Source organism: Oryctolagus cuniculus, chromosome 15, assembly GCF_964237555.1.
Source record: "Oryctolagus cuniculus chromosome 15, mOryCun1.1, whole genome shotgun sequence".
Taxonomy (NCBI): Eukaryota; Metazoa; Chordata; class Mammalia; order Lagomorpha; family Leporidae; genus Oryctolagus; species Oryctolagus cuniculus.
In genome coordinates this window covers 6,911,250-6,936,342 of record NC_091446.1, presented here as the reverse complement: position 1 = coordinate 6,936,342, position 25,093 = coordinate 6,911,250, and the positions used below count along the sequence as shown (strand labels likewise).

The 25,093-nt window shown below is 57.4% G+C and overlaps 1 protein-coding gene across 2 annotated transcripts in view; it reads left to right on the top strand.

Annotated features, from left to right (window-relative positions):
• Positions 1-25,093, top strand: part of LHPP (phospholysine phosphohistidine inorganic pyrophosphate phosphatase) — a 108,273-nt gene that overhangs the window by 5,790 nt on the left and 77,390 nt on the right. For both annotated transcript variants that reach the window (XM_051833540.2, XM_002722150.5), the window contains exons 2-5: positions 10,572-10,759; positions 13,544-13,697; positions 24,196-24,259; positions 24,922-25,014. In XM_051833540.2, the coding sequence (XP_051689500.2) occupies positions 10,572-10,759; positions 13,544-13,697; positions 24,196-24,259; positions 24,922-25,014 (499 nt within the window). The remainder of the gene's footprint in view (positions 1-10,571; positions 10,760-13,543; positions 13,698-24,195; positions 24,260-24,921; positions 25,015-25,093) is intronic.

The window sequence follows — 25,093 nt, the reverse complement described above, 5'->3', positions numbered from 1 at the left end:
AGGCTGGTCACTCCCTAGGCAGGCACCTGTCTGCCACCTCACCTGCCCAGCCTACCTGTGCACTGCTCCCTGTGGGAGGGGCTGTCAGAGAGGCTCAGAGTAATTCAGGAACCTTCAGAAGCACAAAAAGTGAGGAACCCTCACTTTCATTAGGGGCGGTGGCGTGGCATAGTGGATAGATCCGCTGCCTGCAAGTCAGCATCTCACATGGGTGCCAGTTCGAGACCCGGCTGCTCCATTTCCAAGCCAGCTCCCTGTTAACAGCCTGGGAAAGCAGCAGAGGGTGGCCCGAGTGCTTGGACACCCACGTGGGAGACCCAGAAGAAGCTCCTGACTCCTGGCTTTGGCCTGGCCCACCCCCAACCGGTGTGGCCATTTGGGCAGTGAACCGGCAGATGGAAGATCTCCTCTCCCTCTGTCTCTGTGACTCTCTGCCTTTCAGGTAAATAAATAAAAAATATGCACACATCCATTCACTGCTGCGGCTGAGCGCCTCTGCCATGCGGGAAGCCGTGCGCTGGTGGAGCTGATGCTGCAGCGGGCAGGTGGGCAGTGAACCACACTCGCCTGTGACGCACGGAGAGATGGGGACCCAGGTGTGGGGGGCAAGGCCTTGCAGGTCCGGAGAGGAGTGAGCTGGGGTCGGGAGGTGCTGGGGAGTGAATGCGGGTGCTGCGTGGCAGATGCAGGGACTGGAGGCCCCGGCGTGGCGTCGGAGGCCACACTCTTCATGTCATTCCCAGGCAGTTGGCTCCCGCTCCCCAGGCTGCCCTGCTCCTTCCTGGAGCTACTCTATGGTCCTGTCTGAGTGGGGCCCACTTGCGGCTCTTGGACTTGCTGGCCTGCGTGGTCACATCTGTCACTGGCCTGGGTCCCCCCACAGGTCCTTTATTGGAGCCCATTCTTGGGCAGATTGGGCTCCCCTGGGGGAGCCATTCAGAGGCAGGGCTGCGCACAGCGAGGGGCCTGCACAAAGCCGCTGATGGCCCAGAAGCATCTGCATGTGAAAGGCGGGTGGGCATTTACTGCATCCTGTCCTGGGCCACTAAAGCACATCTGCTGGGCCCAGCCCAGGCTGGCCAGGCCTTTTTGGAGCCGGCGGAAGGAAGCAGGTTCGGCCTGGGCCCTGGGTAGCCTCATAAAGCAATTCCCACGCAGGTCCGCCCCGATTGCCCTGGTGCTGCCGAGCTGGACCCACAGCCCACCCTGCAAGGGGAGCCTGTGAAAGCACAGGTGCCTCCCAGCTCTAAGGTCTTGGAGCTTCGAGGGACCAGGACCAGGGAACCTGCTCTCTGGAGTCTGGCTGGGCCTCCCACGCTGGGCTTCTTCCTCCCCTGTGCTTGGCTGCTCTGTCACCACCCAGCCCTCAGGTTCCTATGGGTCCCCAGAAGCAGCAGAGAGTGGGCTCCCTTCACCCTGCCCCCCCCCACACTTGTGGGGCAGCACCTGCCAGCGGGGGGGGGCCCTGCTGGGGACTTTGTGGGACGGGGCGGGTGGGAGGGGCACCTTTGGAATTTGTTGAAGCTTTCCTGACTCACCCTGGACCTTGGACAGGGGTGTGTGCGACATTTCTGTAGGGAGGTGAACCGTGCTGCCTTCAGAGACAGTACTCTCCTCCTGGGCGTGGTTTTCTGTCTTGTAATATCAGTATTTTCAATGTCGGAAGGAATCTGTGGCCTGCTTGTCCTGCCAGTGCAGGACACAGAAGGCAAAGGCCCCATCCCAGTCACGTCCCCAGGGTGACACAGATCCTTCCAGACCTTTCCTTTGTTTTACTTATTTAATTCACTTGAGAGAGAGAGAGAGAGAGAGAGAGAGAGAGGGAGATTGAGATTGAGACAGAGAAATCTTCGTCTGCTGGTTCCCTCCTCAGATGTCCACAGCAGTCAGTCAGGGCTGGGCCAGGCTGAAGCCAGGATCCAGGAACTCCATCCGGGTCTCCCACGAGGGAGGGAGGGACCCGAGCACTGGAGCCATCACTTGCTGTCTCCGCAGGTGTGCGCTAGTAGGGCGCTGGCACGGCAGGGCAACAGGAGAGGGTTCTCATCCTAGCCCAGCCCCTCCAGCCCTCACGACCTCATCTGTAATCGCGATATAGACCTCCCCCCGGAGTGTCGCAGGGGTCAGTGTGGACGTGGTGTGGCTGGTGTGAGTGCCGTTGGGCTCCCTCCTGGCTGTGCAGGACGCCCGCCAGGCTGGACACACCGCAGGCACCGTCCCCAGGCTCCCTTGCTGGCTGGGTTTTCCCCTCTGGGCCCCTCCTGCTGTGTCTGCTTCCCAGCACAGTGTCTGCCTGCCCGCCCGCCCAGGGTGCCAGCCCTCAGCCCTGGGTTTGGCATCGTCACTGCCAGCTGCCAGTGCTCACGAGGTGCCAGGTGCTTCCCTTACTTTTTAGTGAACCCTGTCCAGAAGCTATTGTCAGTGCCTCATTTTACAGATGAGGAGAGTTGGAGAGGTCAGGTGATGCATGTGGGTCACACAGGGAGGAGGCGGTCTGCGTCCCCCCCCCCCGCTCCACTTTACCTCTGCAAAGCCTGGCCTGTACCCTGGAGCCCTCCACTTGGCCCCAGCCTGTTCTGGCCAAGTGTCTAGAGCTGGGGAGGGGTTGAAAGGACCAGGGTTCCCCCCAGCCTGCCCTAAGTTGGCTCGTGTTACCCTGGGCTCAGTCTGCCTCTCTCTGAAATGAGCTCCTTAGGTTGGTGATTTCCAAGGTCTCCCCAGGCTTGCAGCTTGGCGCACTTGGTTCTCAAAGTGTTTATTAATTCCCGTGGAGTCGGGGCTCCCCGTGGTCTGAGCTGGGGCTGTGCCGCGTCAGAGGGAGCACCGGGCGGGTGTTCTGCTGGGCAGGTGAGGAGGGCACAGGCAGGGGGAAGGGCCCTGATGGGCTTGCCCGTGTGCACTTGACCTCAGTCCCCTGGGGTCACGGTCAGCTGGCCTGGACTGAAGCCCACTTGTCCCTGCTTCTCTCCTCTCTGGTCCTTGGACTCTGACGACACAGGGTGTGTGCCGCTGCCCCACAGTGTCCCGTGGGGGAGGAGCGGTTGACACCACTTTGGATGTCCGCCTTGGATTGTCAGGGTGCCTGGGTTTGAGTCCCTGCTCCTCTGCCCTCTCCTCCGCCCTGGGAGGCAGCAGATGCTTGGGATGTGGGAGACCTGGTGGAGTCTGGGCTCCTGGCTTTGGCCTGGCCCAGCCCAGGCCGCTGCGGGGATTTCGAGAATGAGCCAGGCAACGGGAGCTCTCTCTGTTTCTTCTCTGGTCTCTCTTTCGAGTTAAGTGAAACAAACAAAAATTTAACAAAACAGTGTCTGTTGGCGTGTGGGGAGGTGTCTCAAGTCGGGGTGCAGGTGGGGGTCTGCTGTGGGGGTCGTGGGGAGGAGGAAGTTCAGCGGGTCTGGCTGTCTGGTGGTGGTGCCTGTGAGCGCGAGAGGCTCACAGTGTCCCCTCCGTGCCCAGCCTCCACTGTGTCTCCTCTGCAGCATCTCAGCAGGTCTGGTGCTCAGGATTGCAGGAGGGGCCGTCCGTGCCGGGGTCAGATGCAAGTGCAGCCTGCTGGCCGGGACGCCGGCGCCATCCCTCTGGGCCAGAGCCCCGTGCAGCCCCTCCAGCGTCAGCTCTCATTCCAGGTCTGCAGTTGTGTTTTCAGGCTCTTGCTTTCTAAGAAGGAGGAAGCCGGTGGCCTCACGCTGGCCAGCACTGCCAAGAGCCCGTCACTGAGGATAGCTCGGTGCCGCCAGGGCTGCTGGGGGCTTCATTTCACAGCCAGCCCTAGGCTCGTTGCCGTCCTCTGCCCTCTGTGAGGAGACGGAGGCTCCAAGTTTCTGCTTCTCCCCACTGGTTCCCATTCAGTGGTCAGAAGGTGGGGTCCGAGGGGCAGCCCTGCAGGCAGGAGCAGGCTGGGGGTTTGGGGAGGCTGGAAGCCGAAGTGGGGAGCCAGCACCCCACTTCTTTCCTCCTGGAGGAAGTCCCCGTCTCTGTAGGTGGGTCTCTCAGCTCTGGAAGTCAGGTCAGTCCCATGTTCTCCCGGCAAAGCATCCGCCACGCTGGGCCCTGAGCCGCTGTGCCCAATGTGCTTTGCTTAGAGTGCTAGGAAGAAGCAGGTGAGCCCAAAGCAGGAGGGTCCCAGCCACTTCCTGCTGGTCGGGCCCCTGGGGACCCTGGAGTCCTAGGTTGGAACCTTGCGGGGGCCCAGGGAGGACGTGGGGTCTGGGACCTGCCTTTCTGAGCCCTTGGATGACGCTGTCCCCAAGGCTCTCCTGTGGCCCTGCAGCCCCTCTGGGCACTCTCCTGGCTTCTGAGCCCCTGGCCTGGGTGCTGCCCACTCACAGTCCTATATCCGACCCAGGGATTCCCAGGTGGGCCCTGGGGATGTGGGCGGGCCATGCACTGGGGTGCCCTGGGTGCTCTCCTTGGTTCAGCTGCTCCTGGGACGCCTGGTGTTGGAGCCCCAGGCATGGCCAAAGTGCTGAGTAAGACACAGCCCCAGCCCTTCCAGGAGCCCTAGGCAGGTGGAGCAGGCAGAGAAAAAGGCCACGCCCAGGCGCAGAGAAGTCTCAGGGGCTGGGAAAGCTGGGCCATGGAGGGGGAGCTTGGGGCTGGAGGCAGGGACCCAGCTTTGGGGAGTGAGTGGGAAACGGCTCTAGGATGGGGGTGATGAGAGGGCCTGGGGGGCACAGGGGACAGATTCCTGAGGCCTGGAAGGCAGGGGACCTGGCGGGCGGGGCCTGGTGCCGCTCTGCCTGGAGGAGGGTTCACCGGACAAGCTGGCTGGCGAGGGCAGGCTGCTGAGCTGTCCCAAGGTCGCTCGGGATGTCCAATAATTGTCCCAACACTCTACCTGCCACGGAACAATAATGCGAGGGCTTTCATTATTTTCGGGTGAGCGCCCCTGGCAGATGCCGACAGCCGGCAGATGTGGGAAGTCCGAGGTGATTTGTAAGGGGCCGGCTCATCGGATGCCTGGTAATTGTACCAGGCGACGCTGTCACTCAGGCTCGTCCTGCCCTGCCTGCCGGGATGAGGTAAAGGTCAGTTCAAAGATCCAGGAAGACTTCCCTCCCCCCAGGCTCCTGGGGGCACAAGGCCCCTCCCCCCGGGGGGGCTCTTGGGTATTGGGGGGCAGGGATAACACGGCCCCTCCCAGAGCTGGTCCCTTGGTGTGGGGACCCTGGGCTGCTCTCTGCCCGACTCTGAATTCTTGTGTTCGTGGTCTCCCAAGGCCAAATCTGTGCCATAGGCAGCAGGTCCTGCCGAGGGAGCAGGACACCAGCAGGCGACGCTGGGCTGCGGTTCTGGAGGCCGGGGTCCGGGGTCAGGATGGCGGCGTGACGGAGTCTGGTGGGGCCTCTCCCTGGCCCATGGGCAGCGGTGCTCTCAGAACCTCCCGTCTGTGGGCCGCCAGGCGGGGTGGTGGCAGGGCCACCTGTCTCTTTTTGGAGTCTCTTTTTCTAAGCATGGCATCACGTGACCCTCGTTACCTTCTTTCTCACAGCCCCATCTCCTCCTCCAGCCCCCTCCCCACTGAGGTTAGGGCTATGGCTGCATCAGGGGCCCGGGTCTCCCCGTTGGTGCTCAGGGCCATCAGCCTCGGGCACACTCCTCCCTGGCCTCAGGGGTCCTGCTGCAGAGAGGCCCACGTGCTGGGAGAGCGAGCACTGCCCATGCCACTGGGGACAGCTCAGGGCCCGCAGGCTTGGCTGCTCACAGGCCGCATCATCTGGGTCCCGGTTCTCAGTCAGCTTGTTCTTAGTGAGCGCCTCCCACGAGCCCGGGGCCATGTGAGGGGCAGTAAGCCACCTTCTTGCCAAGGTCAGGTCAGGGACACTGACCGTGGATGTGATTTGGTGGGGGACAGTGCCTCCCCAGGGCCAGACTCCAGGCACCGCTGTAATCTTTTACTGTTTGAAGACTACGGCTATATGCTGGGACTTGTCACTGGTGGTCTGACAGGGCCTGTGGTGATGTGTAGAAGGGGTAAGGTTAGGGGATGTGAGAGGACAGGACCCACAGGAGGCCACTGACCCCAATGTTTCCCCTGAGATTTAAAAGAAATTTTATTTGAGGGTCTGGTGTTGTGGCAGGTGGGTTAAGTCACCACCTGCAATGCCAGCATTCCACGTGGGCACTGGTTGAGTTCTGGCTGCTCCACTTCTGATCCAGCTCTGTTACTGAACCTGGGAAAGCAGGAGAAAATGGCTCAACTGCATGGGGCCCTGCCACCCACATGGGAGACCTGGATGGAGTTTCTGGCTCCTGGCTTTTGTGTGAACCAGCAGATGGAAGATCTCTTTCTTTCTCTGTAACTCTGCCTTTCAAATAAATAGAATCTTTTTGAAAAAAATGTTTATTTGGAAGTCATGCACTGTTTCATGACCCTTAGCCAGAAGCCAGCTAGGTCTCCCCCACGGGTGGCAGGGACTCCAGTCCTTGAGGCATCCTGTGCTGCCTCCCAGGTGCGTTAGCTAGAAGCCGGGTGGAAGTGGAGCAGCCAGGGCTCACCAGGCACTGCAGCATGGCTGTGGGTGTTCTAAGCGGCTTCTTAACCCACAGCGCCACAGTGCCCGACCTCCCACTAGATTTTCTTGGGAACAGGTTCCATTTGTAAAGCTGGTATTTTGATTTTATTTATTTATTATTATGGCTGATTATTCTTTAACTTACTATTTTATTTATTTGAAGGAAGGACAAAGATAGAAAGAGAGAAGAGTGCATGATTTCCCATTTGCTGGTTTACTCCCTAAATGCCCCCAACAACTGGGGCTGGGCCAGGCCAAAGCCAGAAGCCAGGAACTCAGTCTGGGTCTCTCCGGGGGTGACAGGGGCCTGATTACTCGAGCTGTCACCCATGTGTGCCTTCACAGGAAGCTGGAGGAGAGAGTGGAGCCAATACATGAACGCAGGCATTCTGATGGGGGCGTCCCAAGCAGCGTGTTAACCACTGGCCAAACGTGTGCCCCACTTTGACTTTGTACAGTGTTTATTTCGGGTGAACTTCCATCGTGTTTCAAGGGGGCCTGGTGGCTTCAGTGTCGCGAGGCGCTTTGGGTTGTTTACTCCTTTCTCATCGCCGTGTGAAGTTGGGTTTGGATAACAGATGTGAGGCTCTGTCATCTCGCTGTCACACTGATTGCTCACTGTTCTGAGAAGGTCACATCATCATTCATTAGCAGTAATTAGTCCCACAGGACCCCCCCACTTCTTCACTCAACTGCTCCATTAACTTAGGTGCGAATCACACGTTCCCCGCGCCGGTCGATGAAGATCTATCCGTGATGTACAAGGTGACGCTATTAGTTACAATATATTAACTGCCTAATTTAAAAATAAAAAAGCTATCTTTATGAAGGGCAATTAACCACTAAGTGTAATTGATAATCCATAAACCTCTGATTAGGAAAGACAAATACTAAGAAAGGAATGAATCACCTGGGCCGTTGGAGAAGACATTGCCAGCCCGTGGTCGTGTCCACTCCGCTGTTGGTAGATCAGGTTTCTTCCTGAATCGCGCCTGCCAGCTCCAGGGCCCAGGCGCCCAGTGGCTCAGTGCAGTGCGGGAATGTGGGTTTTCTTATTTTATTTATTTATTTTTTTTGACAGGCAGAGTGGACAGTGAGAGAGAGAGACAGAGAAAAAGGTCTTCCTTTTTGCCGTTGGTTCACCCTCCAATGGCCGCCGCGGCCGGCGCACTGCGCTGATCCAATGGCAGGAGCCAGGAGCCAGGTGCTTTTCCTGGTCTCCCATGGGGTGCAGGGCCCAAGCACCTGGGCCATCCTCCACTGCACTCCCTGGCCACAGCAGAGAGCTGGCCTGGAAGAGGGGCCACCGGGACAGAATCCGGTGCCCCGACCGGGACTAGAACCCGGTGTGCCGGCGCCGCTAGGCGGAGGATTAGCCTAGTGAACCATGGTGCCGGCCCGGGAATGTGGGTTTTCACCACCGAAACCCGTCTGTTTCTGGCGAGTTTGTAAGCGGCCTACCGGCTCCAACACCTTCAGGGAAGCAGCAGGTAAGTTTGTCCAGGCCCTGCCATCAGTCAGCAAACACTGCCTGGGGCCTGCTGTGTGCCACGCCGTGTGAGCCGCACCAGGAAGGCACGGTGACGGTGAACGGACTCATGGAACACACAAGTCCAACAGAAGGGCCACACACACACACACACGTGCGTGGGTCAGCCAGATAACTGGCAGTATTGGTGTTACAAAGAAAAACAGTACATGATGGATAGACACAGGCCAGAGGGACGCCACACAGCGTGGTCAGAGGAGGGGACACTGGACCGAGACCTGCCACCTTCTCCTGGTGCTGTTGCCACCAGGGAGGGTCAGACGTGAGCCTCACTTGCAGTCCAGTAGCGGGGCAGAGTGCCTGGCTCATGGCTGCCCTCTCAGTGGTCCTCCGCCCCAGCCCCCTCAGCCAGCTCCTTCTTGCACACACACCAAGCTGCGGATGCTCCTACCATCATGAGCGGCCGGGGCAGTGCACCTGCCTGCTTGCGGTGGTGGGCTGCTCTTCCCTCCGCTTGGCCTGCCCTTTGCTGCCAACTGCTCTTCCGTCCTGCAAGACTCCAGTGGGCTCCCTCTTTAGGGGGTCTTCTCTCGGGCCCCACACGGGCACAGGTCGGCCCAGGGAGCTCTGACTTCCTGTTCTAGACCCCGTGTGGGTCTAGAAGTCAGCCCGAGCCTCGGGGGAGGAGCAGAAGCTCTGGACTCGTGGGGCTTCCTGCGGAGCGGGAAATGCCTGGTCTCACGGAGCTGGCGGTGGGGTGGAGTTTCGGTTGGGGCTCACCTGCTGCAGTGGAGTTGGACTCGGGCCATGGTTCTGAGTGCTGGGTCTAAGCTGTGTGTCGCTTCTGGAGCCCTATAACTGAGACTGCTTCTGTGAGAACAGATACCTCAGTGTGCTTATAAACTGCATTCTGTACTGTACAACGTAGAGTATAGCAAAGAGCTTAACAGAATGGGTGCGAGTGGGCGTTCAGCCTAGTGGTGGACACCCCGCATTCCGCAGCGGAGCGTCTGTGTTTCATTCCTGGCTCCAGCCCCCTGATTCCAGCTTCCTGCTAAGGTCTACCTGGGAGGCAGCAGGTGGTGGCTCAGGTAATTGGGTTCCTGCTGCCCACGGGAGACCTGGATTGCATTCCCAGCTCCTGACTGTGACCTGGCCCACCCCAGCCTTTGCAGGTGTCTGGGGGTAAACTAGTGGACGGGAGTGCCCTCCCCGTCCCTTCTCTCCCTCCATCCCTCTCTGTCTCTGTCTCTTTGCATGGGCTGAGTGAAGAATGCAAACATCTGCTCCTGTCTTTGGAGACTGGAGAAAAGGATGTGTTTAGGGCCTCCGGGCTTGCAGCCTGCCTTGTCTCCCCTGATTCCACACTGCAGCTTCACACAGATGCCAGGCGCCACTGCTGCCTGGATAGGGCAGGGCTTGTCGAGGGAGGACTGTGTGACCTGGGCCAGGGGCCTGGTCTTGGCCATCACCCAGCCACCCATGCTTGTGCAGCCTCGTCCCCTTGCTGGCCCCTCCCTGGGCTCTCTGCCTCCTCTCCCTGGGCAGACGCATGCGCCTGGCTGCCCCCAGGCCCCAGGCCCTCTCTGCTGGACCACTTTCCCTCAACTCCTGGCGTACCCAGCTGGCGTCTTCTCATCCTGAGGGGCCCAGCTCCGGAGCTGCTTCTCCAGCAGGGCCTGCTCTGGCCTCCTGTCCCACCTGCCCCCCGCAGTGGCCCCCGTCCCCGCCATTGCACCGCTCTTCCCTGCTGCAGACTGCCCTTCCCCAGGCTCCACCTCCGCCCCAGGTGCTGGGCACTTAGTGGTCATTTGTGGGTGGCAGTTATGTCGCAAGGAGCCCCCCTAGGGACCTGCTTGGAGCTGTGCATTCTGAGTGCTTGTCCCAGTGCAGCCAGGCTGCAGGAGGCGCCCTGGGCACCAGCGTGAAGGAGTCTCTGGTTCCTGCCAGCTCAGTGCTGGGGTCGCGCAGGTCACGAACCAGATGTCTCTCTTGCAGTCCCGTGTCCCCAGCGATGCTGGCAAACCTTGCTCCACTGGCTTGATGAGAAGAGACTGTGGTTGGTCCCTTTCTCTGACCTTTTTGGGAAAGGTATATATGGAAAGGTACAGAGAAGTAGTTACGGCCGCTCAGAGGCGGCCTCTAGCCAGGCCAGGCCAGAAGGTGCGGTGGACTGGGGTGGAGTCGATACAGGTGGGAGGCAGCGTGTTCTACTCGAGGGCGTGTGCCCCAGGTGGAAAGGGGCGTGTCCCAGCTGGAGGGGGTGCCTTCCGCTGGAAGTCTCACGTCCCAGGTGAAGGAGCACGTGTCCCCCAGGCAGGGTGGGCAGAGCGGCTTTCCTGAGAGGAGAAGCCCAGGCTAGAGGCCCAGGTGAAGACCCTTAAGGAGGCCTGTAACGGGGAGGGGGCTGTGGGGGCATGGTCTGGCTCAGAAACTCCAGTCTGAACACGCCTGGGGGTCAGGGCCGCCCCCGGGACCCTGGTGACCGACTGCTCTGGGACCTGACTGTCTTTGGGGAGGGTTCCTTCTCCGGACCCCCTTCAAGGAGGCCACGCCTCTTCCCCCAGACTGAAGCGGTCCCAGCTGAAGGTGAGGTTCTGCACCAATGAGTCGCAGAAGTCCCGCGGAGAGCTCGTGCGGCTGCTGCGCCGGCTGGGGTTCAACATCTCCGAGGACGAGGTGACCGCCCCGGCGCCGGCCGCCTGCCAGATCCTGAAAGAGCGAGGTCTGCGGCCACACCTGCTCATCCACGATGGTAAGCCTGGGGTCCGGGGACCTTTCCAGGGTGGGGCCAGGGGCAGAGGGAACCCTGACTCCTGCCACCTCTACCCTTGGGGCTGTGGAGTGGAAACTCGGGGTGGGGGGCTTCCTGCTGGGGGCCAGTCCCCGTCCCCTGGCCTCACACCATAGGGTCCCTACAGGCAGGGTCAAATGGCTTTCCTGAATCTAGGGTGGGCCAAGGGGCCAGAGAACTCTCAGGGGGCAGAACGCCAGTTCCTGCTGAGAGAGGGAAGCTGGGTGGAGGTCCATAGCTGTCTGTCCTGTGGCACTGGGCCCTTGAACTCGGGGAAGCAGCTATGCTCCCCCCTGCTGCTTGCGGGGGCTCTGGGAGCAAGGCTGCAGCCTGGTTCAGTCTGAATGAGGTCTTGGGAAGCGGCAGCAGGAGCCCTGTGATCTGGCCTCCCAGCACTTACGAAGGGACGTTAGTAACGGACGCCTCCCGGTCCTTCGGTCAGCTGCCCGCCTTCCCCCACAGCTGACACGGGGCAGGAGAGGGGGCTCCCAGAGGCGGAGGGTGGCGCCACTTCAGGACACAGGTCCCACCTTTGGAAACCATGTTTCTCAGAATGCCCCACCGGCAAGGGGAGTCCCTTGCCAGGAACTTGTCCTCAAAGCAAGGGGACTTCAGGAAGACATCCTGTCCTCCTCACCCCCAGAGCGGCTGTGGGGCACAGGCGTGGGGCCCGGGCGTGGGGCTGGTGGGAGCCCAAGGGAGGGAGGTTCCGCATTTGCTCCAAGGTGGCGCTAAATGAAGAAGCAAACGAGCAGACGGCCTGGCTTGCGGGTGGGAGGGAAAGACAGGTGCCCGCCTCAGCCTTGGTTCCACCTTGGCAAATGTTTTTCAGGTTTTGTTGTTGGTGGATTTTCCCCCAATATTTTATTTTTTATTATAAAGATTTATTTATTTATTTGAAAGAATTACACAGAGAGAAGGAGAGGCATAGAGAGAGAGAGAGGTCTTCCATCCGATGATTCACTCCCCAATTGGCTGCAGTGGCCAGAGCTGCACTGATCCAAAGCCAGGAGCCAGGAGCCTCTCCCAGGTCTCCCACATGGGTGCAGGGGCCCAATAACTTGCCATCTTCCACTGCTTTCCCAGGCCACAGCAGAGAGCTGAATTGGAAGTGGAGCAGCCGGGTCTCGAACCGGTGCCCATAAGAGATCACAGCGCTTGAGGCCAGGGTGTTAACCCGCTGTGCCACAGCGCCAGCCCCGACCCCCAATATTTTATTATGGACATTTTCAAACATGCAGCAAAGCTGGAAGAATGTTCCTTGGAACATTTTGAACCCATTGCCCAGATTCTGTCCATGACGTCCCCTGAGGTTTCCTTCCCTGTGTATCTGTCCGCCTCTGCAGCCATGCCGCCTCCATCTGTGCTGATTTGGAGGGACTTTCAAGGTGAATGCAGGCATTGCTGTATTTCCCATAAGTCAGGGCTGTGGAACCTTTTTTCTGCCAAGAGCTGTGCGGATGTTTATAACATCATTTGTGGCCCATAAGAAATTTTCAGGGGGCCGGCGCTGTGGCGCAGTGGGTTAAAGCCCCAGCCTGCAGCGCCAGCATCCTGTATGGGTGCTGGTTCTAGTCCCAGCTGCTCCTCTTCCAATCCAGCTCTCTGCTATGGCCTGGGAAAGCAGTAGAAGATGGCCCAAGTCCTTGGGCCTCTGCACCCACGTGGGAGACACGGAAGAAGCTCCTGGTTTCAGATTGGTGCAGCTCTGGCTTTTGCGGCCATCTGGGGAGTGAACCAGCAGATGGAAGACCTCTCTCTGTAACTGTCTTTCAAATACATTAAATAAATCTTTTTTTTTAATTGTCAGCTTAATAAAACTAAAACTTAAAATAAAACTTAACACTAGCCTGCTATAGATTTATTGCATTTTACGTCCCGCCTGTGGTTGCCTTGGCAGGGCCAGACCAGGTGATTTCGTGGGTCCTGTGTGGCCCACCTGCTGGGCATTTCCCGCCCCCGCCCCAAATGCTTCAGCATATCCCTGGTGTTCAGTATTTGCATTTTTTGTTGTTGGTGTAAGATTTGTGTACAGTGAAATGCACAGACTTCAGGTGTACTCTTGCTGGTTTATGATGGATGCATGCGTGCTCCTGTGCAGCCCAGCCCATCACGCTGGAGACCCCTCCTGCCCTTCCCAGACAGCCCCCAGCATGCCGAGTCTGGAACTCCTTGGAAATGGAGTCGTGGGGTCTGCACTGTGTCAGAGGCCTCAAGACCAGCCCCAGGCTCAGTGATTTGCCGAAGCACTCCTAGGACTCTGAAAAGCTGGGACACACACGGTCGTGGTTTGTTACAGTGAAAGATTACGGCTCGGGGCTCAGCAAGGAGGTGGGCATCGGGGGTGTTTGCCCGACATCCCCTGGGAGTAGTCTGGCCTGCAGCACCAGCCCTCCCTGGGTCGCCCATGGCCACCCCCAGCCTCCCAGGACTCTGCCCTCCGTAGCTGCCAGCTGTGGGTCTCCTGCCTGGTACTGAATGGAGGAAGCTCCTGGTGCCGGTGTTGATGGGACCCTGGGAGTGCGTCTGTCTCCTGACAGTCTCTGTGGGGAGCTGGGTTCCTTCGTCTGTGGCCTGGGGTGACCCCACCCCCACCCACCTCCCACGGCAGCTGCGAGGATTGCAGAGGAGCCGTGCATCTGAGAAAGAGGCGAGGCAGCCCCAGCACGCAGCGGATGTCATGCTGGAGCATGGAGGTAGGCCACGTTGTCCTGGGGCCTGACCGCATGCGCTGTCCTGCTCTAGGAGTCCGCCCGGAATTCGACCAGATTGACACGTCCAACCCAAACTGTGTTGTGATGGCAGACGCCGGTGACGACTTTTCGTACAGGAACATGAACCAGGCCTTCCAGTTGCTCATGGAGCTGGAGCGTCCCGTGCTCATATCCCTGGGAAAAGGGTAAGTTGATTCCGGGGAGAGTCCCCTCTGGCTGCTTTGGACAGGGCTTTGTGGTTTTCTGGCATGGAATCCAGTAGAGGGGCGGGCGTTCTGCCTAGCAGCGAAGGCACTAGGAGTGGCTGGGTTTGGTTCCCAGCTCTGCTCCTGATTGCAGCTTCCAGCCAGTGTAGACTCTGGGGGACAGGGGTTAGGTGGTTGAATCCTGCCACCCATGTGGGAGACCTCAGTTGAGCTGGTTCCAGCCCTGGCCATCATGGACATTGGCAAATGAACCAGCAGCTTGGGGCTTTGTCTCTCTGTGCCTCTTGAATGAATTTTTTTGTTTGAAAGAATCAAGTGGGGGCTGGCATTGTGATACAGTGGGTTAAGCCACCACCTGCAATGCTGGCATCCCATATGAGTGCTGATATAAGTCCCCATTGCTCCACTTTTTTTCTTTAAAATTTATTTATTTATTTGAATGTCAGAGTTAGAGAGATGAAGAGATCTTCCATCTGTTGGTTCACTCCCTGGATGGCACAATGGCCAGGGCTGGGCCAGGCCAAAGCCAAGAGCCAGGAGCTTCTTCCAGGTCTCCCTTGTGGGTGCAGGGGCCTAAGCACTTGGGCCATCATCTGCTGCTTTCCCCAGGCCATTAGCAGGGAGCTAGATCAGAAGTGGAGCAGCTGGGACATGAACCTGTGCCCATGTGGGATGCTGGCATTGCAGGTGGTGGCTTAACCCGTTAGCCACAAGGCTGGCCCTGTTCCACTTCTTTGTTTTTAAAGATTATTTATTTGAAAGGCAGAATTTCGGAAAGAAACAGTTATCTTTCATCCATGATTCACTCTCCAAGTGGTCTCAAGTGTTGGGCCTCTGCCAGGCTGAAGACAGGAGCCAGGAGCTCCGTCCTGGTCTCCTACGTGGGTGGCAGGGAATCAAGTACTTGGTTCCGTCCTCTGCTGCTTTCCCAGGCACGTTAGCAAGGACCTGGATTGTAAGTGGAGCAGCTAGAACTCGAACTGATGCTCATATGGGATGCGTGCAGTGGATTAATCCGCTACACCACAGAGCAGGCCACAATCTGTTTTACAACTGCCTGTTCCACTTCTGATCCAGCTCCCTGTTAATGTACCTGAGAAAGAAGCCGAGGATGGCCTAAGTTCTTGGGCTCCTGCCACCCATGTAAGAGACCTGGATGGAGTTCCAGGCTCCTGGCCCAGCCCTGGCCATTGCAATTATTTGGAGAATGAACCAATGGATGGAAGATATTTTTTCCTGCCCCCCTCTTTCCCTCTCAGTCTGCAATTCTGCCTTTCAAATAAATAAATCTCAAAAAAAAAAAAAAAGCTAATGCAGAAAAGTCGGTGTGATGTGAGCACAGGGTGGCTTCCTTCTCTCTCTTTCGTCATTTCTCCTTTCCTCTCCTTTAATAATTTCTTAGGAGATTAGGATACATTGTCATCAGTAGTTGACTGATCAAGTGTCCGTGTGGGCCCATGGCGAGGAGTGGTTGGGGGTGATTGGGAAGTTGTCACTGCAGGTGGAGACCCCTTGGAGAATTCGGAAGCCAAGTGCTGATCGTCCTAAGTGTGGACAGAATTTGCCCAGGCTGTGGCGCCAGGTGTGGAATGGTCCCCAGGACTCCATAGTGACTGAGAGGCTTGGGGGCCTGTGGGATGCTCTGCTCTGAGTGTGTCTGACCACAGAGCACTCTCTGAGTTGTGCTTCTGTGGCCCCTGTTGTTTGAGCCTCTAGCGTGTGGCTCATTGTCTTATCTAAGGATTTATTTTATTTGAAAGGCAGAGTTAGGAAGAGACAGAGATCTTCCATCCACTGGTTGACGCCCCAAATGGCTGCCAAAGCCAGGAGCCAGGAGCTTTTTCTGGGTCTCCACATGGGTGCAGGGGCCCAAGTGCTTGGACCATGTTCTACTGCTTTCCCATGCACATTAGCAGGGAGCTGGATTGGAAGTGAGGCAGCCAGGATTCGAACTAGTGCGCATATGGGATGCTGGTGCTTCAGGCTGTGGCTTTTACCAACTACACCACAGCACCTGCACTCCTTATCTGTTTCTTGAATTGGTGTAGGTTGTTTTTGGTTAACATCTAAGATAGCACACGTTTATTGATTTGAAGAAAAATTGGAAAATACAGGTGAACATAAGAAAACAAGTATTGTTTATCTCACTGCACAAGGAAAACAGCTGTCAACATACTGGTGTGCACTCATCCCGATGTTCCCTGTGCAAATAGATCCTTGGAGAGAGACACAATCACAGCATGGGAATTTGACTTGATCTGGTCACCTGTTCTCCACTTTTGGTAGTTTTTTTTTTTTTTTTTTTAACATTTATTTTTATTTACTTGAGACAGAGTTAGAGGGAGAGATGGGGACAGAGAGAGCGAGCAAGCAAGCGAGCTTCCATCCACTGGTTCACTTCCCAAATGACCACAATGGCCAGAGCTGGAACAATCCAAAACCAGGATCCAGGAGCTTCTTCTGGGTCTCCCACGTGGGTGCAGGGTCCCAAGGACTTGGGCCATCTTCCACTGCTTTCCCAGGCCACAGCAGAGAGCTGGATCGGAAGTGGAGCATCCAGGACTTGAACCAGTGCCCATGTTGGGTGCCAGCCTCTTGGCAGGCTCATGGTAACTGGAGAGCTCAGGGACATGTCGCGTTGTTTCCCTGGGCCTTGTTGGTGCACGTTTAGGTTGTCCCTGACTTTCTGTTGTCACAACGCTGTGATGAGCTGCTTTGTAAATTTTAGGTGTTGTCCTCAGACACTGACACAGCAAGGTGCTTTTTGTGTTTGAGAGGCATAGAGACAGAGAGCTCCCATCTCCTGATCACACTCCAAGTGCCCACGTTGGCTATGGCTGGACCAGGGCAAAACTTGGCAATGGGAACTCATCCTAGAATCCCACATGGGTGGCAAGGACCTCACCACTTAGCAGTCAATGTTTAGGGTGCACGTTAGAAGGAAATGAACCAGGAGCCGAGTGACCGGGACTTGAACCCGGGTTCTGCAACATGGGATGCAGGCATCCCAACCTGTGGCTTCTGGTTCGCGCTGCCCAGTTACCTTCCAGAGAGCTGCACTGGTTACTTCTGTCGTCACCAGAAACAGGCCTAGGGCTGTAGCGTCACAGGCTCCTGAAGTTGCGGGGACACTTTGGAGTCCCCCCGCCCCCAGCTTCGTGCGCAGTGCACAATTCGAGGGCCCTCTCCTGGGCAGTGGCTTCCAGCGCTGATGCTTCTGATGACGGGGCGCCTGCTGTGTCCACCTGCTGAGCAGGGCCAGCGATTTGAACAGATGGAGAGGGACCTTGAGCATTGCTCAACACCTGATGTACTCTGTTTGGTCTGCGGCCCTGCGCATGGCGAGCGGTGTCATTGCCATTTTGCAGGTGGGAGTACTGAGACCTGGCAGGACCAGGAACGCCACCGGCCTGACTGACCCCGAGCCAGGGCTTCTCGCCTCTCAGCTGCTACATTCTGCAGCACGTGGAAGGCTTGGCCCATACAGGATCTGAAAATTCTTGTCTTTTTATTTATTTATTTTTTTAAGATTTTATTTATTTATTTGAGAGGTAGCAATACACACAGAGGGAGAGAGAAAAGTCTTCCATCCTCTGGATCACTCCCCAGATGGCTGCAATGGCTAGAACTGAGCCAGTCCAAAGCCAGGAGCCTCCTCTGGGTCTCCCACGCAGGTGCAGGGGCCCAAGGACTTGGGTCATTTTCTGTTGCTTTCCCAGGCCATAGCAGAGAGCTGGATCAGAAGGGGAGCAGCCAGGACTAGAACTGACACCCATGTGGGATTCCGGTGCCACAGGTAGAGGCTTAGCCCACTATGCCACAGCACTGGCCCCTTGAGTCAGTCCTTAGTTTAGATTTTACATAAAATATCCAGATTTCTGAGTTCTGTTGAAGAATCAAACATCTATTATCGATAGGACTGGCCATGGCCTCCATAAGTCCAGTTTTCCAGTGGCCTGACTGGTCTCTACTGTGCACATCGCCATGCCAGTAAATGACACTTGTGGGTTTTCTCACCATAGAGAAAATCTTTTTCATGCTGTGTCCCTATCAGAAATAGGCAAACGAAAGATGTTTCTAGAAAGGAGAGGAATATGGATGTACTTTTAAGAAGTAAACGTTTCTGGGGCCGGTGTTGTGCCGTAGCGGGTAAAGCTGCTGCCTACAATGCTGGTAGCCCATATGGATGCCAGTTCTAGTCCCGGGTGCTCCACTTCCTGTCCAGCTCTCTGCTATGGCCTGGGAAAGCAATAGAAGATGGCCCGAGTCCTTGGGCCCCTGCACCCATATGGGAGACCTGGAAGAAGTAGAAGAAGCTCCTGGCTTCAGATAGGCCCAGCTCTATCTGTTATGACCATCTGGGGTGTGAATAGAGGATGGAAGATCTCTTTCTGCCTCTGCCTTTCTGTAACTCTGCCATCCAAATAAATTGACAGTAATTGTACATGAGTACAGGAGCAGTGTGACACTGCAGTAGGGGTGTGCAGGAATCAGTTACTGTACATGTGCAGTGGGTACAGTGTGGCACTGCAGTAGGGGTGTGCAGGAATCAGTTACTGTACATGTGCAGTGGGCACAGTGTGACACTGCAGTAGGGGTATGCAGCTGGCAGGGATCAGTGCCTATACATGTATGGGGTGCACTGTGACTGTACTATATACAGTGTAGTAGGTGTTCCGTGGGCAAGGGTCAGTAGCTGTAGCTGTGTGTGGGGTGCAGTATGACTGAACTATATACAGTGTAGTAGGTGTGCCGTGGGCAGGGGTCAGTAGCTGTAGCTGTGTGTGGGGTGCCGTGTGACTGTACTATATATAGTATAGTAGGTGTGCCATGGGCAAGGGTCAGTAGCTGTGTGTGGGGTGCCGTGTGACTGTACTATATATAGTATAGTAGATGTGCCATGGGCAAGGGTCAGTAGCTGTACCTGTGTGTGGGGTACCGTGTGACTGTACTATATGCAGTGTAGTAGGGTGTGTAGTGGGCAGGGGTCAGTAGCTGTAGCTGTGTGTGGGGTGTCATGTGACTGTACTATATACAGTGTAGTAGGGGTGTGCTGTGGGCAGGGGTCAGTGGCTGTAGCTGTGTGTGGGGTGCCGTGTGACTGTACTATATGCAGTGTAGTAGGGGTGCTGTGGGCAGGGGTCAGTAGCTGTAGCTGTGTGTGGGGTGCCGTGTGACTGTACTATATGCAGTGTAGTAGGGTGTGTAGTGGGCAGGGGTTAGTAGCTGTAACTGTGTGTGGGGTGCCATGTGACTGTACTACATACAGTGTAGTAGGTGTGCTGTGGGCAGGGGTCAGTAGCTGTAGCTGTGTGTGGGGTGCAGTATGACTGTACTGTATACAGTGTATAGGGGTGTGCCATGGGCAGGGGTCAGTAGCTGTAGCTGTGTGTGAGGTGCCCTGTGACTGTACTGTATACAGTGTAGTAGGTGTGCTGTGGGCAGGGTCAGTAGCTGTAGCTGTGTGTGGGGTGCCGAGTGACTGTACTATATATAGCATAGTAGGTGTGCCGTGGGCAAGGGTCAGTAGCTGTAGCTGTGTGTGGGGTGCCAAGTGACTGTACTGTATACAGTGTAGTAGGGGTGCTGTGGGCAAGGGTCAGTAGCTGTAGCTGTGTGTGGGGTGCCGTGTGACTGTACTATATACAGTGTAGTAGGGGTGTGCTGTGGGCAAGGGTCAGTAGCTGTAGCTGTGTGTGGGGTGCCGTGTGACTGTACTATATGCAGTGTAGTAGGGTGTGTAGTGGGCAGGGGTCAGTAGCTGTAGCTGTGTGTGGGGTGCCGTGTGACTATACTATATACAGTGTAGTAGGGGTGTGCCGTGGGCAGGTGTCAGTAGCTGTAGCTGTGTGTGGGGTGCCGTGTGACTGTACTGTATACAGTGTAGTAGGGGTGTGCTGTGGGCAGGGGTCAGTAGCTGTAGCTGTGTGTGGGGTGCCATGTGACTGTACTGTATACAGTGTAGTAGGGGTGTGCCGTGGGCAGGGGTCAGTAACTGTAGCTGTGTGTGGGGTGCCGTGTGACTGTACTGTATACAGTGTAGTAGGGGTGTGCTGTGGGCAGGGGTCAGTAGCTGTAGCTGTGTGTGGGGTGCCGTGTGACTGTACTATATACAGTGTAGTAGGGGTGTGCTGTGGGCAAGGGTCAGTAGCCGTAGCTGTGTGTGGGGTGCCCTGTGACTGTACTATATACAGTGTAGTAGGGGTGTGCTGTGGGCAGGGTCAGTAGCCGTGTGACAGTCTGGCAGGTGTTGATGAGGGCAGGACACTGCCCTCACGGCGTAGGCATCACCTCAGATACTTGTTATTTCTCTGTGCTGGGAGCGTTCAAGTCCTCTCTACAATGGATTTGAAATCCTTGGTGAATCACCTTGTGTGCTGTAGAAAATCCGCCGTTGTTCCTGGAATCGTCTATTAATTCCGCTTGATTATTGAAAGTTATTGTTCCAGATCATGGGCCGTAGTTGAGATAGGTTATGTTGCTGAGAAGGAAAAAATCGGCGGCTTTCAGTTCTGTAATGATTCACAAATGCGGGAACAGGCAAGCATTTGTTTAATGAGTGGTTGCTGGGGTCCCCAGCCGCGGGGATTGCTTTGGGCTATGGATTGGGAGTTAAGAACCAGAGAAAGGAGCCAGCATCTTTTGGGCCGGGAACAGCTCCCGGGGACCGGCACCGGCCCAGGAAGAGCTGCTCCAGCAGCTGGGGGTCCCTGCTGGGGAGAAGGGGGGTGTCCCACGGGCAGCGTCCTGCCCCCAGAAGCAGTGATTTACATTGGCATCTGTCTGGACCTGAGAGTGGGAATTGGCTTTGTAATTTCTTCTGTCATGCCGGCGTCTGAAAATTAAGCTGTTTACGCACCAGATGAAGGGAGGTTAATGGCCCTTCAGGGAAAGGTCAAGTGGTCATTTGGAAGGAGGCAGAGCTGAGCGATGGGGAGCGGCAGTGACAGGAGGCGTCGGCCCACCTGCCGGCTCCCGCTCACTGGTCAGCGGCGCTGCCCCTCCGTCCTTCCCAGGCCTGCGGCGGTCGCATCCTGCGGCCTCCCCTGCACACAGAGAGCCTGGGCCTGGATATTTAAAAAAATCCAGTGCTCACACTTCCTACATCTCTGGAAAACGTTTGACAGTTTGCCTCAGGACTCCTTTTTGTTTTCCTGAGTGAATAGGAAATGAAAATCTTAAGCCCCATAAAAGCAAGCGCAGATTCGGTCAGAGAACGAAATGGCAAGGTTTCCAGTGTGGGGCTCCGGCAGGCAGTGCTCTGCGCTCCGAGGCGTGGCAGCCCGACAGACACCGGGACCAAGTTCAAGTGCAAGGGAGTCCAGGTTCCTCTGACTTCAGAGGAGGCGTCTGGGGAATCTGAAGCCAGCAGCAGCAGTTGTACCCTGAGGTCACCCAGGAAGACAGACGCCCGCTCCCGTCTACCAGCCCCCTGCCTCCCCCAGGCGGCCCCGGGACAGCCGAGAGGCTGGGCCGGAAGCTCCCAGAACCTCATTCACAGCAGAGGGCTGTACCTCTTACAATCGGTGGATTTTGTTTGATTTGCTTCCCCCTTTATTTCAGTGACAGATGGGGAAAGAGAATGAACGGACAGGTGCACACACTCCCACCGAATGCTGGCATCAGCTGGCGCTAGGCCAGGCCAAAGCCAGGAGCCAGGATCTCGATTGGGTCTCCAGAGTAGGTGGCAGGGATCCAGCTACTGCAGCCACCATCCCCGCCTCCCACGCCGGGGCGCATGTTAGTGGGGAGCTGGGATCACGAGTGGAGCTGTGACCCCGGCCCAGGCACTCTGATGGGACGTAGACATCTTCACTCCTAGGTGGAGTGCCTGCCCCTGGCTTGGTGGAAGTTTTTCTTTTGTTTGTGGGCTAGCGTTTCCTGTGCTGATGCGATCTTCCCTCTTCTCCGTCCTCTGTCTCTGGCTCAGTCCTCCGCATCACTTTCTTTTTTTAAAGATTTATTTATTTCTTTGAAAGTCAGAGTTACACAGAGAGAGAAGAAGAGGCAGAGAGAGAGGTCTTCCATCCGCTGGTTCACTCCCCAATTGGCTGCAACAGCCGGAGCTGCACTGATCTGAAGCCAGGAGCCAGGAGCTTCTTCCTGGTCTCCCACGCGTGGGCAGGGGCCCAAGGACTTGGGCCATTTTTCAGTGCTTTCCCAGGCCACAGCGGAGAGCTGGATAGGAAGTGGAGCAGCCGGGACTCGAACTGGTGCCCATATGGGATGCTGGCACTGCCGGTGGCGGCTTTACCCGCTATGCCACAGCGCTGGCCCCATCTCCACGTCACTTTCTCCAAGAGGCCCTTCCCGGGTCCCCGCTGGGCACCTCTGCCTGCTGCCCACAGGCCCCCTACCCTTCCTTTCCCTTTGGGGGCCAAGGGGATGAGGGCCGTGGTCTCTGAGGGCTGGTGGAAGGCCCTGCCTGGGCTGCTGTGGCCCACCGTGGTCATCTGCAGGACGCTCTGGGGGTCTGACGCCCTGGCCTTCCACTCCCTTCCTCCCCACTCTGCTCTCAGCTGTGACGTTTCCTGCTGTGCCTCCCCACCCCCAGCCTGCCCCCCCCCCCCCCCCGTCTGCTCGGGCTGAGCACGTGATACACGGGCTCCCGTAGCCCCTGCCCTGCCATTTTACATCTGGGGGCTCATCTGCCTCCCACTACACTGGGCATCTCTGGGGGGCAGTGACCCCGAGTAACTCATGCCAGCTGTGGTACAGCTCGTGTGTGTCCCCCTCTCGGCCACTCAGGCTTTGTCTTGCCACTCACCGTTTTCTTCCTCGCTGAGGAACTTGTCATACAAAAGTAGTTTGTTGTAGAAATGGGCAACAAAAGGACGCACTTCTTGAAGGCTATCTAAATGTAAGGTGTGTCTGAAATCTGTGTTTAAGACATGAAATTGGGGGCAGCAGTTGCAGGTCCCCACCGAGTCCTGGCTGCAGCAGCCCAGCTGAGTGCAGCCCTGAGCCGCAGAGGGGCGGCGGAGGTGGCAGGAGGTTGGGTGGCTGGGCTGGGTGCTGGTGGGCAGTGCAGGCTCCCGCAGCTTCAAGGCCTTGGGCAGCTCCAGAGGGGACAGGCAGGGTCCCTGGGACCAGCAGAGCTGGAGGAGTGGCACAGCCCTGGGGAGCGCCCAGGGCGCTCAGTTCTAACATCCAGGTGGCCACAGGAGGGGCCGCAGCCACACACCTGGGAAGACCTGCACTCATTCCCCCTTCTGCTGTCTTCCTTCCTGCCTCAGCCTGGATGACGGCTGTTTATAATCATATCCTCCAGTCTTTTTTTTTTTTTTTTTTTAAGATTTATTTATTTATTTGAAAGAATTACACAGAGGCAGAGAGAATGAGTGAGAGGTCTTCCATCTGGTGGTTCACTCCCCAGTTGGCTGCAACAGCCGGAGCTGTGCTGATCCGAAGCCAGGAGCCAGGAGCCAGGAGCTTCTTCCGGGTCTCCCTCGTGGGTGCAGGGGCCCAAGGACTCGGGCCATCTTCTACTGCTTTCCCAGGCCATAGCAGAGAGCTGGATCGGAAGTGGAGCAGCCGGGTCTCGAACCAGCACCCATATGGGATGCCGGCACTTCAGGCCAGGGCGTTAACCCGCTGGGCCACACCACTGGCCCCTCCGGTCTTCTTTTGAGCAGTTTCCCATGCCACAAGTCCTGTTAAGAACTTCACATGCATCATTTAGTTCAAGCATTGCTGTAATTCATGAGATGGGTACTGTTTACTCTTTGTTTTGCCCATTTTGCAGATTAGGAAACTGAGGCCTACATGATTTACCCAACCCCAGGTCAGCCGTTAGCGAGAGGGGCTGAGGATGCTGCCCGCTGTTTATAATCATATCCTCCAGTCTTTTCTGCTGTCGTGCTTTTCCGCTGTCTCCCCAGTTCAGAGTGCCGGGAAGGGGAAAGGGGAAATTGATGTGATGGATTGCAAAGCACAATCTTGACCCCAGAAACCCAGTTCCCCTTCTATTTTGGGGTCTCCTTCCTGTCCAGCACAGCGGGGATTACACCACTTTCCCCCCTCAGTCAAATGGCTTTGCTCAGAGAGACCTGGGCATGGTCCACCCGGCGCCTCGAGGCTCAGGGCTGACGTGGCTGTGGGCTGGGTGAGGCTGCAGGGCTCAGGCAGGCACAGCTGCGGGCCTGGCACTCCCGGGAGCACTCCTGCGGCTGAGCCCGCCCGGCCTCGGTGAGACCACATGGTGCCTCCCCGGACCTCTGGGACTAACGAGGCAGTTGGGGGCTAACATGAGCAGTTCCGGCTTCGGCACCTGCTCGGTGGCCCCACTGTCCCTTCCTGGGACAGGTCACTCACCTTATCTGTGCTGGCAGTTGGGCCCATCTGCCCCAGGGCTCCTGGGGGCTCACAACAGCGGCCATTCTGTCCAAAAGACCCGTGGCCTTCTTAGTGTGGCTGCACCGCCCTCTCGAGCCAGTCCGCCGGCCCTGCTCACCCCATCCCTTCTGCTCTCTCCTAGGCGCTACTACAAGGAGACCTCTGGCCTGATGCTGGACGTCGGTGCCTACATGAAGGCACTTGAGGTACCTGCCTGGCCCTGTTCCCAGCCCCCTCCTGACCTCGTGGCCATCCACTTGGGAGTACCCACGTGTCACCTGCTCTTCGCAGTTCAAAGTAGGCCCTCCTGCTGGGGGCCCGCAGCCGGCACTCCCCCCCCCCATCGTGTCCCCTTCCTGCCACTCAGGTCGGCGCTCAGCCTCCCTGCCTTCTCCAAGTGTCCCCTCTGCCTCCCCCCTGTCGGGCTCGCAGCCATCTGGACTAACTGGACTCCCTCCTGACTCCTCCCAGCCCCTGGAGGCCACTCTGACCTCTGTCCCCTCAGCTGCCCCTGCCGGGGCTCCTGTCAACCTCACGTCTCAGCCTGTCCTCACAGCTGGCACAGCTCCCTCGTGGCCACAGGTGGGCGGGATGGGCAGGCCCACGCTGGGCCTCTCCGGGGAGATGGACGGGGCAAGAGAATGGGCCTGCAGCGGGGCAAGCGAATAGAGCTCTGGTCTGCTGGCCCTCGGGAGGCCTTGTGCTGTGCCACCTGGGGACATCTCTGTGTCCCGGGCAGCCTGTGTGGAGTTGAGATGCTCTTGCTTATGAGATGTGTCTCGGCTCACGGAGTCCTGCCTGGGACGGTGTCCTTGCTGGGCGGCTGCGTGTTCCTGCACCCAAACCCTGGGCGTCCCTCTCTCTGCAGTACGCCTGTGGCATCGAAGCCGAAGTGGTGGGGAAGCCGTCTCCTGAGTTTTTCCGGTCTGCCTTGCAAGCCATGGGGTTGGAAGCCCACCAGGTAGGCTGGCGCTTCGTGGTGTGCAGGTGTGCAGGTGTGCAGGTGTGCAGGTGTGCGGGCAGCCTGGGTCCTGGTGCTC